Source organism: Populus euphratica, unplaced genomic scaffold (assembly GCF_000495115.2).
Source record: "Populus euphratica unplaced genomic scaffold, PopEup_1.0 scaffold155.1, whole genome shotgun sequence".
NCBI lineage: Eukaryota > Viridiplantae > Streptophyta > Magnoliopsida > Malpighiales > Salicaceae > Populus > Populus euphratica.
In genome coordinates, this window is record NW_011499929.1 from 243,752 (window position 1) to 260,557 (window position 16,806).

The 16,806-nt window shown below is 32.1% G+C and overlaps 2 protein-coding genes across 2 annotated transcripts; both read left to right on the forward strand.

Annotated features, from left to right (window-relative positions):
* The first annotated feature begins 251 nt into the window (after positions 1-251).
* Positions 252-3,137, forward strand: LOC105135902 (probable polygalacturonase At1g80170). The gene is made up of 9 exons (XM_011040984.1): positions 252-556; positions 762-890; positions 1,043-1,213; positions 1,299-1,319; positions 1,410-1,617; positions 1,756-1,837; positions 2,006-2,114; positions 2,251-2,367; positions 2,495-3,137. The coding sequence occupies exons 1-9, from the start codon at positions 317-319 to the stop codon at positions 2,825-2,827; spliced, it is 1,410 nt and encodes a 469-aa protein (XP_011039286.1). The 5' UTR covers positions 252-316; the 3' UTR covers positions 2,828-3,137.
* A 6,509-nt stretch (positions 3,138-9,646) lies between these two features.
* LOC105135901 (tetrahydrocannabinolic acid synthase-like) lies at positions 9,647-11,615 on the forward strand. Its single transcript, XM_011040982.1, has one exon. The coding sequence runs from the start codon at positions 9,849-9,851 to the stop codon at positions 11,469-11,471; it is 1,623 nt and encodes a 540-aa protein (XP_011039284.1). The 5' UTR covers positions 9,647-9,848; the 3' UTR covers positions 11,472-11,615.
* Positions 11,616-16,806: the final 5,191 nt, after the last annotated feature.

The window sequence follows — 16,806 nt, forward strand, 5'->3', positions numbered from 1 at the left end:
CATTAGAGGAGGTGAGGAGCTAGCTTTGGAGTCATTAGTCACTACTGCTTGGAAACTAAGACAAGCCAAAAACAGAAAGTGCACTAGAGTTTATTGGTTGAAAAGTAAAGCAAAGAACTCTTGTTTCACTTTCACTTTAAGTTTAGTGCTCGTAGAAAAATGTTGTTCCTTCGTGAACTTTTAAGCTTTTAAGCCAAGCCAAATGGCCCATAAACCTTCATTTCCAAAACTAATCTTCAAATATAAATTAAAATCCAATGTTTGGAACAATTTATATCAATCAATCATTCAAGTAAAACATTCAGATTAGACAATCATGGACAAATTATTCATCATTACCTTGCTTGGTATGCTCATGTTGGCTAATGGAGTTGCTGAAAACATGGTGTATAACAACTTTGCCATTCTTGAGGAGCTTGAAAGCTTTGAGATAGATGAAGAAAATGATGTGGTACTTTTCGATATCCCGTCTTGGACAAGAGAACGTGGTGGCAAGGTTCTTGTTAATGTTGATAGCTTTGGTGCTGTTGGAGATGGAGTTTCTGATGACACCCAGGTTCATATTTGAATTCTTAGAATAACTTCAAAAGCTTTTCCATATTTCACACGATTTAGTGATTGATCTTTCCATATTAAGTCCACATTTTCAATCTCATACGTTCTCCAAATTTTAGGTCTTCTGACCCTAAGCTAAATAGGTTTCATTGACACATAAGCCTATTGCCGTGACCAGATTATATATTCTGTTGTGATATTGCCAGGCCTTTGTGAAAGCTTGGGAAACTGCTTGTGCTACACTAGAAGCGGTTTTCTTGGTTCCTTCCGAACGCCATTATTTAGTTAATGCAACAAGATTTAAAGGCCCTTGTGAAGATAGATTGGTCATCCAGGTAACTTGCCATGTTGCTTCAAAAGGTTGTATACCAAATTTATATTTCATAAATTGTTGTCAGTACTGTGTCGGCAGATGAGTGCTTATGTTCTCGAACCATTTGCGTCGTCATCTTAAGTTTAACATGTCTTTGTTAATATGATTTTACAGATAGATGGAACAATTGTAGCACCTGGTGAGCCTAAGAACTGGGACCCCGATCTTGCTCGACAATGGCTTGAGTTCTCTAAGCTGAACGGAGTCCTCTTCCAAGGGAATGGAGTTATTGATGGTTCAGGCAGCAAATGGTGGGGGTCATCGTGCAAAAAGAACAAGACCAATGTGATTATTCAAAAATCTTAGTCTATAGTATTATCCATCCTGAATTAAACAAAACTTTCATTAATATTTCTTTTATTCTTCACAGCCTTGCAGAGAATCGCCGACGGTAAGGATATTTTTCCCTTAATTATATTATGCATCCTTCCAAAACAACTGTAGAGATTATCTGGTATATAAGCAATCGAGGCCTTCGCAGGCATTAACCATTGATTCAAGCTCATCAGTGAAGGTAAAAGGTCTTACTATAAAGAACAGCCAGCAGATGCATTTTGTGATTTCCAAGTCAGCATCCGTGCGAATATCTGAAGTTAGTGTTTCAGCTCCCGGAGACAGTCCAAACACAGATGGAATCCATATTACTCAATCAACTAATATTATTCTCCAGGACTGCAAAATTGGAACAGGTTTTCAGACCTCAACCCCATTTTTTTAGTCTTAAATTTTTTGTTTGTACAGAAAATCGGAACTAGAATAGGGAGGTGAGTGTTATTGGTAAACATGCTGACTGGTTTTATATTTTGTTGATTCTATTGAATATTCAGGTGATGATTGCATCTCAATTGTTAACGGTAGCTCCGGTATTAAGATGAAGAGGATATATTGTGGCCCCGGACATGGAGTCAGGTTGAGTTAAAAACGAAATTTTAGATATCATGCCAAATCCCACAAAAAGAGAAATTATAGGCCAGATTTTGCCGTTGTTCTATACAATTGAGTACATAAGAGATAGGACTGAAATTATTACTTGTCATTATTAACCTTTTTATTTTATTTTTTAATTCTGTCACTCAGCATTGGAAGTCTTGGGAAGAACAACTCAACGGGCATAGTCTCTAAGGTGGTCCTGGATACTGCATTTATCAGTGAGACAACCAATGGCGTCAGGATTAAGACTTGGCAGGTAATACTCGAGGACATGGTTATAACTGTATGAATTTTAAAGCAAGTGTTTAAATGATGTTTTCATACAATATTTGAGGAATGTTTGATGGATTATGCATCTAAAATCCCCTGCTGACATCCTTTATATGCTGCAGGGAGGTAATGGTTATGTCCGCGGGGTACGTTTTGAAAATGTGAGGATGGACAATGTCGATAACCCCATCATTATCGACCAATTCTACTGCGATTCTCCAACATCCTGCCAAAACCAGGTGGATATTCCAAGTTTAATTACATAATTTTTACTAGATACATCGGACACTTTACTCTTAATAACCATCTTAGTCATGCTATCAGAATTCTGAAAAATTATCAAATTCTGTGCTTTTCTTTTGTTAGACATCAGCAGTGAAAATTAGCGAGATCATGTATCGCAATATTAGTGGGACTACAAGGAGTGAAAAAGCAATGAAATTTGCCTGCAGTGACTCAGTTCCTTGCAGCAACCTAGTCCTGAGTAACGTCAATTTAGAGATGGAGGATAGCACAGTAGAGACCTTCTGCAATTCAGCGGAAGGTTTTGGATATGGCATCGTTCACCCTTCAGTCGACTGCTTAACTTCCCATGACAAAGAGACAGAACTTTCCCAAAACTACATTCTCAACGAGAAGACAGAAATTGATGAGCTTGCAGATTCCAACAGCGACCACATTGTTCATACTGAACTTTGAACTGCCCCATAATGAAATCAAAATATCCTCATTAATTAAAGTAATATCCTAAACTGGGTAAATGGAAAGTATACTATACAACTAGAGATTTCTTGGAGGAGGTTTGAGGTGCCCATGTTAATTATTTTGGGAATTTACTGATATTCCATACATAGTTACAGACCAACAGCAGTAGAAAGCAATTATGCAGTTGGAAATTTTAAAAATTATATTATCACATGTGTCTGTATTATTTGGATGCTTGTCATAATTTGAAGTTGGACAATTCTAGTGATTTCTCATAGCTTATAGAAACTGGCATGACAGTGCAGAGTCTTCTCTAGAGCAAGTTCTTATAGGGATAAAGAATTGATTGAATACTGTAAATTGATCATGTTGGTTTCAAATCAAAACTCAGTACCGTATGCCAAACCCCTCTTCAGAGCTCTGCACATACTGAAGAGAATCGCCGACAAGCAAAATGATTGGCCTTCCAAACCCCACAATCAACCATGATTTTGTTATAAAATAACACTGGCTATTTTACTAGAACTTCGCTTTAGATGGGATATTTTTTTTTCCACTAAAAAAAATCGTACATTAGTGTTTTTATGTGTTTTTGAATATAAAAAATTCTCAATCATAAAATAAAATGTAAAGGACAAACAAATAAAATTATAAATCATAATCATCTAAGAATCTAATTTTAAATAACAAAATTGAATTTAAAAAAATAAACAACAAAAAAAATATTAGGATCAACCAGGATTAATCGACTAACTTAGTGACTATGAGTACAAGATTGAGATAATCTTTTAAAAAGAAAAGTGAAAAAAAAAGGTAAAAAAGTCAATTCATCAAAAAAATAAATATTGAAGAATAAAGTTAGAAAAAATATCAATTTTAAAAAGAAAGCTATAAAAACAATCAAAATTAACCTATGTTAACTTTTGAAACTTGTGACTATTGTCATGAGGCTGAGAACTCACTTTTTTAAAAGATAATTTATTTTTAACATGAATTTTTTTATAAGAAAATATTAAAATGAACAAAATAATTAGTAATTGAATATGTAGGAATAAATTTATTTATTTTCTCTCAATTTTACTCTATTATTGGATGATATGAGTTTAATTATTTTTATTAATTTTAATTGTTAGTCTATAGTTTTTATTTTAATTTATTGAATATATTTTATAGTTCGTTTTGCTGTAATAATTGAATAATTTGTTGAATTTTAATTGGTATTGTTGAATTTAATTTGTAATTATTATAGATGTTATTTGTATAGATGTTATGTTATATACAAGATTTTTTAATGGGGTCAATTGGTTGTGACTATTGTCAATATTTGTAGGTTTGAAAAGTTTAGGTAGTCTCCAGTATAAGAGAGGTCTTGTCGAATTATTATTATTACAATCGAATATAATTATATAATTGTTCGTATATAATTATGTAGATATGTAAAACAAAATTGACAGCTCTTCGCTTATATATAGTTGCAGTTAGTTCTTCTAATAGCGAGGATGACATCTCATTAGGTGCCAATCAAGAAGAGGCAAATGTGTTGTCTACCAATGCTGCCTTTTCCATCGTGGTTTCATAGTGTAGAGGCAGCATGCCTTTGTAACGAAATCAATTCACCGGCAAGTATAAGGCACAATGGAAGGACGACCTTTTAATGTAAGTTTGTTTCGGTTTAGTTTTTTTTAATTATAACATAATTTATAATCAACTAATCAATATTTCATTAATTTAATTTATTTTCAAGTTCAAAAACATTGAGGCCACCCAAGTAATATTATCGGCACTAAAATCATTGATGGAGATTTTATTATTTCAATGGAATCAGGTGGAGTCAGATATCCAGACATCCTAAATGGATACCTCAAATCAATGCCTAGTTTGACAAATTTGAGGTTGATGTTAATTTCTAATTTTCAGCTTTTTTTTAATAAATTTTTAATATACTTATAAATAAATTATTAGTTTTATTTAAAATTAATTATTTATATACATGATAAATTTAGCTGGAACAGTACACATGACATTGTTATAAGAAGGGTATGGGAAAATCATGTGACAATTAGGTAACATATTTTTTTTAAAAAATTATGTTTTAAAATCTAATTTCTCACTATGAAAGCAAGTTGCATGAGTTTTGGTAGGAAGTACAAAAACAAAAACAGAGAGATAATAGTCTCCAAAGCTAGAACGACGTGATAGTTTGGAGGGATTTCAAACTTCTTTGCATCCCGATAGATATATGGCCACAATATCTTGAAGACGTGATGTTTGTCAGGTTCACACAATGCTCATAGTTCGGTGCTGGCAACTAGAATTGACCAATTCATGGTTCGGTGACAAGGCATATGGGTAGCTCCATTCCGTTTGCTACACATACGAAACAGATGATAAGATTAATTTCAAGAAAATATATCGTTAAATGATTTGTTGTTACTTAATTAATGTTTTTCCTTACATGCTACGTCTCTTAGATTTGAGTTGAGACCAATGTAGCTGTTTGTTGAGATGCATGTGTGGAGTTAAGACTGCCAAAAAAAGGTGAAATAGTTCGTTAACATCCGTGCTCAACACTTTATGCTATGTTCGTTCAACTATTTTATTTTATAAGTTAATATTTTTATTGAATTGAATATGATGATTTCTTTTTTTATTTTTATTTTTAAGAGATCTATATAGCTAGTTCAGAAAGATAGACGGGGACAATCCTTTGACTCATTTGGATTTCGATCCAGATTTGTGGATGGAGATAGGATTGTCTGGTGGACCTGATAAAACTAGGGTATATGAGCTCTCCAATGCTACGGCTGAGAAATAGCGGGTGGTCCATAAAGTCTCAACCATTTGGAGCTCCCAATCAGTATCGAGTACCCAATCTAAAGAGTTTGTGGCTTTACAACAACACACAACTTATTTCACCAAGAAATACGAGCAACTCTCAGCGAATTATTAATAGCTTCGCCAAACAGTCATGAACATGGCATCACAGAGTGGTGATACATGTGTGTCCTCTTTTTGGCTGTATAACAACCAGCCTCCTCCTTCTTCTTCTTCAGCTCTGTCATTGTGCTAATTTAATATTTTTTTTGAAACACATTCAATTTGTAATGAATATTATGTAACTTTATTTTTTATTTTTTATATTTAATAAGATTTATTTGAATAATTGGTTTTTTTACTATTAATTTATACAATTTTATATTATTTATTCTAAATTATTAAAAAAAATTAAAAATACATATTGATGAATTTATATATAAAATGTACCTGTTGGCATTTCACAGAGAGTTGAAAAATATTTATTGAAATGCCACAATCACTAATAGTTTCATCAATTCACTCTTTAATACTTTGCTTATTAAATCATTAATCTAGATTTATATTATATAGCGCTTGGCACATCAAACGCTTGGCACTTTTATAGCCCATACTGTATAGTATAACCAACACCTGAGCTATGAAAAGAACTTGTTTTGTTGTTAACATAAGTTATAATCATAAATACCTCATGAGATTTATAAGTATTAGCATTAATCAAATAAGATAACTAATGTAATCATGTTAACAATTTATAATCTGATTGGAACCTCCTTTATGTGTGGTTTCCAATTAAATAATAAGAGTTTATACTATACTTGTTTGATATATCATTAGTGGATCCTTTAACCTTAACATTTATTGTTATCATTGTTTAATCCTTATATTAATCTTCCATCTCAAAGTTCTCATCAACTTCTTTTTTTTTATATTATTATTAATACTACTACTACTACTACTATTACTATTACTACTATTACTATTATTATTATTATTGTTATTGTTATTATTATTGTTATTGTTATCATTGTTGTTATTATATTATTGTTATCTATAATTTATACAATTAACCTCCCTATGGTTCGACCTCGGTCTTGTCAGGTTATTTATTACTTTGACACTTCTACACTTGGGAGAAGATATCAATCTTTTGGTCGTGTCATTTGGCCATCTCTTTGTTGTTTCAATTTCAGTTCTTAAAATCATCAATCAATCCTTTCATTTATGTGATATGCCTGCATTTAAAATAAACATTTACCATAAATTAAAGGTATCTTATATTATTAGATATGTTATTATAAATCATGCATAAGTTAAAGAGTTATTAATACTTCAAGTGCAAAATGATGATATAAAACCTTAATAAAATTGCATTTTTAAGTACTAATCACAACTTATGTCAAGTTAGTTGATCTCGTACTAGATAGGACTGTATAAAGACATTGGCTGGATAATGGTCTTCTCTGCATAAAAGAGGGCTAAATTTATGTTCCAAATGGGAAATTAAGGGAACACTTGCTGGTCGAAACGAATGACCTGCAGTGGGCAAGTCATCCAGGATGAGAGCTTATGCTGGCTCTCTCGGTATTACTGGCCGAAGATGGAGTTTCACATGGAACTTTATGTCAAAACTTGCTTAGTTTGTTAGTAGGACAAGGTGCTAAGATAGAATAAAGCAAGGTTATTGCAGCCTTTGCAGATACTAGAAAGGCCTCGGGTTTCAATTTCAATGGACTCTATAGTGTTTTTTTTTTTGAAGTTAATGGGATAGACATTGTTATGGTGATTGTTGACAGGTTTTCAAAGTATGTTGTTTTCATGGTTGCACTATCACTATGCACAGCTGAAGTGGTTACTCGTTTGTTTTATAAACATGTGGTAAAGTACTTTGGGTTCCCTTTAGATATGGTTAGTGATTGCGACGTACGATTCACCGAATGATTCTAGATTGTGTTGTTTGAGTTAATAGGAACAAGTTGAAGTTTTTAACATCAAATTATCCGCAAACAAATGGATAGACGAAGAGGATTAACATATTGTTGGAGCAGTATCTTCGACACTATGTGACAACAACACAAAGAAATTGGCTAGTTTGTGAAGGGTAAGTAAGTGTATGGTGAAATATGCTAATCAGAAGCAGAGACCTTTGGAGTTTGATATTGGTGTCAGGGTGCTATTGAAATTGACTTCGCAAATATGAAAAAAGATTGTTGGGAAAAATCAGCGTTGTGGGTTAATGCCAAGGTATGATTAGCCATTTAAGGTGATGGTGAAAGTGGGTGCTCTTAGGCTAAAGCTACTAGAAGGTTGAAGCTCCATCCCACATTCCATGTTAGTTATCTAAAGCCTTTTCACGAAGATCTTAAGCATTCAAAAAGGGGTAAATCACTAAGGGCTCCACCTACGATTCAAAAGCAATTTGAGCGAGGAATTGTGAAGATTTTGGACCATAGGAGAGTTGGTTAGCACAAGAAAAATTGATATATTGAATTTCTTGTAAAATAGGTAGATGGTCAAAAGGTTTCATGGGAGAGAGACACTGACTTGTGGTAATTTAAAGAGTTGGCGTAGGACCATCTTAGGACTGATCTATCAAGGGTGTTGGCTCCTTTTGGTAAGGGAGGTTTGTCACAGCCTTAGGCATGAGGGCATGCCAATGAGTCACTGCTATGTAGTGGTAGCATGCAAGTGTAGAGGCAGCAGACATGGGCAATGTAGATCTCGGCAACAAGTATAACAGGTGCGTGCGAACAATAGGTTCATGCTTTACACCACACTGAACTTAGACAATGGACTATCTAAGGTATTTTGGGTTGCACATAAGGGCTGACAACATGTGAAATTAGATTGGGCAGTTGATTTGTTGGGTAGCAAACCAAAAAAGTTGATTGTGGGCAATTATGAGGCAGTTGATTATCTTTGGAATGTGCTGTCCTGCTTTAGTAGATTTTCTTAGAGGTAGTTTTCTTTGTAACTTTCATTTTATGTTAATGTATTATATAGAGCCTAAATGTATGTAGCATGCTGATTAGATTGTACATGTAACACACACATTGTCGTTGTGTATTCCTTTGTTGACAGATTAATAAAGGTTAGGTTGGTTCTTGTAAATTACTTGTGTTGTTATTATGCTATGTTTGATCAATTGTTTGTGTTCTTGGTTGTCGAAATTGATAAAGAGTTTGTGGGAAAAATCTCTGGGTTTGCGAAACACCTACCTTAGGCAAACACGAGTGCCTTTGAAAAAAGGCTGAGTCTAATAACGAGACTAGATTGCTATGCTTGTATTAAGATTGTGACCAAAATTTTACACTAGCCAAGGTGCAAGTCCATGATCCTAGCCAACATATTATAGTAATGATAAAAAAGAATTTATAATTTTTTATTTTATTTTATCTACTATAATCAAACAAGATATAAAAACAATTACTTTATCTTCTATATCATTATCAAACATAATTTTGTTATCTTGGAATAATAACCAAAAGCTACTCAATAGATCAAGGCTGGTAAAGAAGCTAAAATATGCAAAATGATTCTTACTTTTGATTTTCCAGTCTTGCTTCTCGCCCGTGAGTCACCACTGTTCTGCTCTCATCAGAAAATTTCAGGTTCTTATTGTCAAAATGAATTGAGGGACAAAGTGATTTTTTTCTTGGAGGAGTTGAGTTCTTTAGGTTAAATAATATCTATGTAATTTTATTTATTAAAAGTAAAATAATATTTTTAATTTAATTTATATATAGTTTATATGTATTTAGATTAATATTAAACACTTATAATACATAAATTATTCAGAATTGTAGTCTCCATTTTGTGTTTGATTTTAATTATTTTAATATTTTATAATTTTTCTACTAAATTTATTTATAATCTTCATTAGTACTCTAAAAGAAAAAATAAAAATAAAGTAGAAGAAATATTTGTTTAAGGCATAACGTCTATATTAGCCGTCACGTGTTTTGATCCAAAATAAAATATTTGCTTACGAATATGACTTTGATACATGCAGACTGGTCAAGATACGAATTCAGATCAGTGAAAACCAAAAAGATTATCCAGAATTTATTTATTACTACAATACATCAAACTTTAGTGTGCACGTTTAAGGTGGGATTGTGTGTCGGTAGCAGTTAAAAACCCAAGGATACAAAATCTTCCTTGCCCAACTATCCCGGCTGTGCTAAGTTTAACAGGCAGAATGATTCTTTCAAGCTATACATCTCTTTGGATATCTGGAGTCCTGCTTCTATATCCTTCTCTGATAATTTCACTTCCAATTCAGGATAGCTTTCTACAATGTCTCCAAAAAAATTCTAACATATCCTTTCCATTCTCCACTTTGTTGTACTCTCCAGTCAATTCTTCATTCACTGCTATTTTACAATCTTCAGCACAAAATCTCAGGTTCACGCTGCCTTTGACTCCGAGACCAGAACTTATCTACAAACCTGTGGAGGAATCCCATATCCAAGCTGCTGTTATTTGCTCAAAACAGCTCGGAATTCATCTCAGAGTTCGCAGTGGAGGCCATGACCGTGAGGGGCTCTCTTATGTCACTGAAATTGACACACCTTTCATTGTTGTAGACCTGGACATGCTGCGCTCTATCAGCGTTGATATTGATGGTAATAGCGTTTGGGTTCAGGCAGGTTCTACAATTGGTGAGCTTTACTATAGAATTTCAGAGAAAAGTAAAAACCATGGCTTCCCAGCTGGTGTTTGTCCTAGTGTTGGTATTGGTGGACACATTACAGGAGGTGGATATGGCTCCATGCTTAGAAAATATGGCCTTGCTGCGGATAATGTCATCGATGCTCGTATAATAGACGCACAGGGAAGAGTGTTTGACCGGAAAGTCATGGGAGAAGATCTTTTTTGGGCAATAAGAGGAGGTGGAGGCGGCAGCTTTGGAATCATTTCTGCCTGGAAAATTAACCTGGTTCCTGTTCCATCAACTGTGACAGTTTTTAGGGTTGCCAAGACTTTGGAACTAGGTGCGACTACGCTCCTCTACAGATGGCAACAAGTTGCTGATAAACTTGACGATGACCTTTTCCTCTCTGTCAGTGTACAATTGGCAAATGCTGGTAAGAAAGGTAAAAAAACTTTGTCAACTTCCTATGATGCTTTGTTTCTTGGTGATACCAAGAGACTCCTACAGGTAATGCAAGAAAGCTTTCCTGAATTGGGCTTGCAACAGCAGGATTGCATTGAAACAAGCTGGATCAATTCAGTTCTATATATGTCTTTCTTTCCCAACAATACAACGCCTGAAATTTTACTTCAACGGAATAATTTGTTCAAACGGTACTTGAAAGGCAAGTCAGACTATGTCAAAGAACCAATACCTGAAACCGCACTTGAAGGGCTATGGGAATGGTTATTTGAAGAAGAGAATCCTAGCCTGGTATTGATTCCTTATGGTGGAATGATGAATAAAATCTCAGAATATCAGATTCCTTACCCTCATAGAAAGGGTAACCTGTTCATGATCGACTACTCAACCAGCTGGAAAGATCCTTCTGAGAATGCTGCAAAGCATATTGATTGGATTAGGAAGATTTACGAGTACATGGCACCTTACGTCTCCATGAATCCTAGGGAGGCGTATGGAAATTACAGGGATCTTGATCTGGGCATGAACGAGAAGACTAACACAAGTTGTGAAGAAGCAAGTGTTTGGGGTACCAAGTACTTCAAGGATAACTTCTACAGATTGGTACAAGTGAAGACCAGAGTGGATCCTGATAACTTCTTCAGACATGAACAGAGTATTCCTCCTTGCCACATCTCTGAGAAAGAGAGATTGAAGTATGTTTGATGGTAAGAAAATGTATCATGGTGTTTAAGCTTATGGAAGACATAATAAACGAAAAATATGAGACTCCATTGTGACAGAATATGATATAATGATGCAGAATTATTACGTAGCAAACAACACCCCTACGCTTTTTCCATGATTCAACAGGTTTTCAGCAAATTAATCACACTTCTGCCGTTTCCATATCAGATTGCAAAGGCTGTCATGATCACTCCACTGCTCTTCTGGTAACAGATAAGGAGAAATAATGGAGATTTTTCCACTGTTCGTGATCTATTTCCAAAAGATTTATCCTCCCTTTCTATGCCAATAACTGACAATGGAGGAGGTTCTTAAGAAAGATTAATTTTATTTTTTCTAAACTTTAAAAAATTATATAATATACTTAATAATTTTTTATATTTTTTTTTATTTTCAAGTTTTCAAGTTGATTTTTAGATTTATTGAAGGAATGGTAAATCTCTTCAAAAAATAAACCATTTAAAAAGAAATATTTAGTAATAAAGTTATGAATTAATTTTTGTATTATCTTTTTTTTTTATTCTACATAAACTAGGGTTGTGTTCGGTTGATGTTTGAGGACAAAAATAATATAAGCATGTTTAGTTGAAGAGATAAATATAAAAACATAAAATAAATATATTTTTAAAACAATTTTAAGTGAATTTTCACTATTTCCAAACATTAGATAAAAAGAACTTATATACATACAAATATGTATATATACATACATATACAAATATGTATATATATATATTGTCTTTGTTTCTTGTATTTTAAAATAGTAATTAAACACTAACTAAATGTGCAAGTAGTTTATTTTTAATAACGAATCTCTAATGTTTATTAATCTTTTATATAATGACCCCTTTAAGTTAAACAAATATATATTTCTTGATTGATTTTGACATCTCAATATATTTATTGCCCATGAGCATAATAATTCAGATACTAACACATTATTGGGGTAATAATGGAGGCAATAGTGGTTGGCCATATAAAGTTATTATTCATTAATTTTTTATGGATGGAAGGTCCATTTCTATAATTAAAACGAGTGAAAGATAGTGGGCGAGGCCCATGCTTATCATGGGTGATCTTATGAGTGCTCAAGCTTGCCTTATCAAGATGCTGCTGCCATTTGAACTTCGTTGTCTACGCTATCTTGCACCTTGTATTTGCTTGTCAATTGTTTTTATCTTTTCATTATTATTGTTGTTATTTTGTATTAAAAAATAATATAAATTATATTTTAAATTTTAAGTTTTTAAATCATATAGTTTTTTAACATAGTATTAGAGCTTTGATGACCAAGCGGTCAAGATCTTAAATCTTATCATTCCTATTTATTTGATAAAAATTAAGCACAAGGTAATGTGGACTAATACAAGTTTCAAGTCCAAATGACTTTTACTTAAAGGAATGTGTTAAAGAATAATATAAATCATATCTTGAGACCCCACTTAAAACTTAGGCTTTTAGGTAAGATGATTTTTTGACACTTTGAATCCGTTTGGTCTACAAATATGGATGGACATACCTTGTCTATATATATTTATATTTTCTTTTTTTTTCTCCAATCCTAGGCTTCTTTTTGTCTTGGATTGATTTTCACTTCCAAGATGTTTACTGTTTCAAGCTACATAAAAAAAAAATCCATGTCATTTTATTTTTCATTTTTGACTCCTTCAAGCAAGCATAAGTGCTTCTATGTTTGAAGTGTTGAAAGTGAATATTATCTTTGGTTTTTCTAAAAACCTAAGGAACTAAATGATGGGTTGAATTAAATGAACTGATCGACTAATTAGATTGATATAATTACTTGTCTTGTTCAAAATATGATTTTCTTTGCTTAGTATATTTCATTAATTATCTAGGACTTTAAGCTTATAAATAGAATTTTAATTAGAAGCATAGAGAATAAATATAAAAAAGAGAAAAGGTGTATAAAAAAGAAAATACTTAAAGAAACATTTATTCCTTTCAAATTTTCTTCTTATTCTTTAGCTTTGCTACTTTTTATTATTGTTCATAAACTTCTACTACACTAATTTTTTTCTAATAAGTGGTATTAAAGCTTGTTCTAATTATTTGACATGACCAATACAAATTTCCCCCTTCAATTTTCTCATTTAACAAAGGATAAGTATGAAATTTTGTGTATTCATGTGAAATCTTGGCTAGGCTCCTAAGTTATATGGGAAAGGGTTAAAAAAGAATTTGAGGAGCCTATGGAAGGAGTAACATTGACGACATCCCAAAGGAAAACCATGTAAAAGGTATAAAGAAAAGATCAACAAGCATTCACAATCATATATTAATATCTAGATGATGTCATTTTTAAGATAATGACTAACACAACCATTGCCAAGCAAGTATGAGAAGTTTTGCAATAATCAAATCAAATAGTTAATAATATAAGAAAGGCACATTTATAAAAGTTACGAGGTGACTTTAAAAAATTACATATGCCTAAATCAGATGTTATTTTAGATTACTTTACTAGAGTCTTATTCATATAAAATTAGATGAAGAGATATAAGGAGAAGATAAAAGAAACACGTGTAATGAAAAAGGTGTTATGCTCATTACAAAAGAAATTTCATTATATGGTGGTTACAATAAAGGAATCATCAAATATGGATTTTCTGACAATTCAAAATCTCATAGGAAAAGTACAAGCCCATGAAAAGAGTCATTGAAATTCAAAATGGCTCTAGATTCACCAAAGAAGGTAGAGGATATAAATAAGGCAGGGGAAGATGAGGAAGAGATAAATTTTGAAAAGGAGGTTGAAATAGCCGAAGCAGGTCAACTAGTCAACCAAATAAAGCAAATCAATCAACAAGTTTATGGAGCTTGATAAATTCATTAAAGGTAATGTTACTTTTATAGATCATTCAAAGATTTTCATCAAATCGAAAGGTATGATTTTGATTCAAATAAAAAATGATAGTTATCAATTTATTGTTGATATTTATTATATCTTCACTATAAAAATTAATATATTGAATTTGAGATGATTATTGAAGAATAATTATAAAATTAAGATGAAAAATAGTACGTTGACATTACTTAATACTCATGGAACTATGATTACAAAGGTAATTATAACCAAAAAAAGATAATTTTGCTAAATATAGAGATAAATGTGCCTAAATACCTAAGGGCATATGTGAAAGATGAGACATGGCTTTGACATATGAGACTTGGGTTTGCAAGTTTTGACAGCTTGAAGATAATAACGCAAAAAGAGATGTTGAAAGGTTTATCATCCATTAAACATCCAAATCAGTTCTGTAAAGAATATTTAGTGGACAAATAATTCTACAAAAGCTTTCCAAAACAGTCTATATCTAGAACAAGTTAACCTCTATAAAAGATACATGTAAACATATGTAATCCTATTCAACATTGCTTATTTGGATAAAAAATTATATTTTTTTATTTTTTAATGATGATTATAGTAGAAAAATATAGGTATACTTCATAAAACAAAAGTCTAATATATTTAATTTTTTAAAAAGTTTATGGCATTAGTTGAAAAAAATAGTTATTTTATAAAATCACTTAAGATAAATAAAGGAGGTGAATTTTATTCTAATAAGTTTAATGATTTTTATAAAGATCATGATATAAAAAGACTTATAACAGTGCCTAGATCCTTACACCAAAATGACATGGTAAAGAAAAAAAATAGAAGCATTCATAATATGACGAGAAACATGCTCAAAACTAAGAAAAAGCCAAAGAAGTTTTAAGCCGAAATTATAGATTGTGTTGTTTACTTGTCAACTAGGTGTCCTATAAAAAATTTAAATAACATGATTTCATAAAGGGCATGTAATGAAAGAAAGCTAAATATTACTGACTTGAAAGTATTTGAAAGCATTGATTATGTGGATGTATATGAGCAAGTAAAGACCATGCTAGATAATAAAAATAAAATGATGAAATTTATAGGCGATGATCAAAAGTCTAAAAACTATAAGCTTTATAACCCCAACGAAGAAAAGATGGTGATTAATAAGGATGTCAAATTTGATAAAAAAAAAAGAAGAAGAAGTATGAGATTAAAAAGTATAAAATGATGAGAAGCATGATTTACTACCGATTCTTGATGAAGAGGAGAAAATATAAAGATCATCAATAATTAGTATACCTCCAAAATCATCAATAAACTCAATTTTACTTTTTTCTTCTTTTTCTAGTGGAAGTTAAAATAGTGGTAGCACACCTAGTCCACCATGAAAAATAAGAAGACTTGTAGACTTATATGAGATAATTAATTCAATTGATGATCTAACACTATATTTTTGTCATTTTTTGTACATGAAACTATAGTGTTTGAAAAAAGCAATTACGGGTTAAAAGAGGAGAATTTCTATGGAATTCATCTTGAGCCTGTAGAGTAGGCCTTAACTACGAGGGAGTCTCTTATGTATCTGAAATTGAGGAGCCTTTTATTGTTGTCAACCTTGCACAGCTTCAGTCTATTAGCATTGATAACGTCAATAATAACATGTGAGTTCAGGCCTGTGCCACAATTGGTGGGCTTCATAATAGAATTGCTGAGGAAAGTAAAACTCATGGACTCTCAGCAGGTGTTTGTACTATTGAGGTGCACTAGGGTCCATGTTTAGAAAATATAGCCTCGCCGAAGATAATGTCATCAATGCTCGTATATGTATTTGAAATTGAGCAGCCTTTCATTGTTGTTGACCATGCAAAGCTTTGGTCTTTTAGCATTGATATCGACGATAACAATGTATGAGTTCAAGCCGGCGCCATAATGTTGGAAAAGAAGGATAGAATGTGGTAGCTAATTTATAAAAATAAATATAAAAATAAAAAAATAAAAAGAAGAATGAGATAAATAACATTTTATTAAGAGTTTTTTTAAAAGATATACCTTTCTAGCTCTTCTTTATATGTCTCTTAATTTATGTATAATGCAGACTATTTACAAACGCCAAGTTCTAGATAATCAATGAATTAAATTATTAAAAGGAAATCATAATCTAATAAAGAATCTAACATTCTAATTAAATAAAGATTTTAACAAATTAGTTTATTATAAATCCTTCTTCATCAAGAACTTTTACATTAACTAGAATTCTTCCTTCAGCTAATATTAAAATTTTTACAAACTTTAAATCTTATTAGCCTAAATATTAATTGATATTGAATTTCAACACACAACTGGTGAGCTTCACAGTAGAATTGCTGAGGAAAGTAAAACTCATGGCCTCCCAGCTGGTGTTTGTACTAATGAGGTGCACAAGGGTCCATGTTTAGAAAATATGGCCTCGCCAGAGACAATGTCATCGATGCT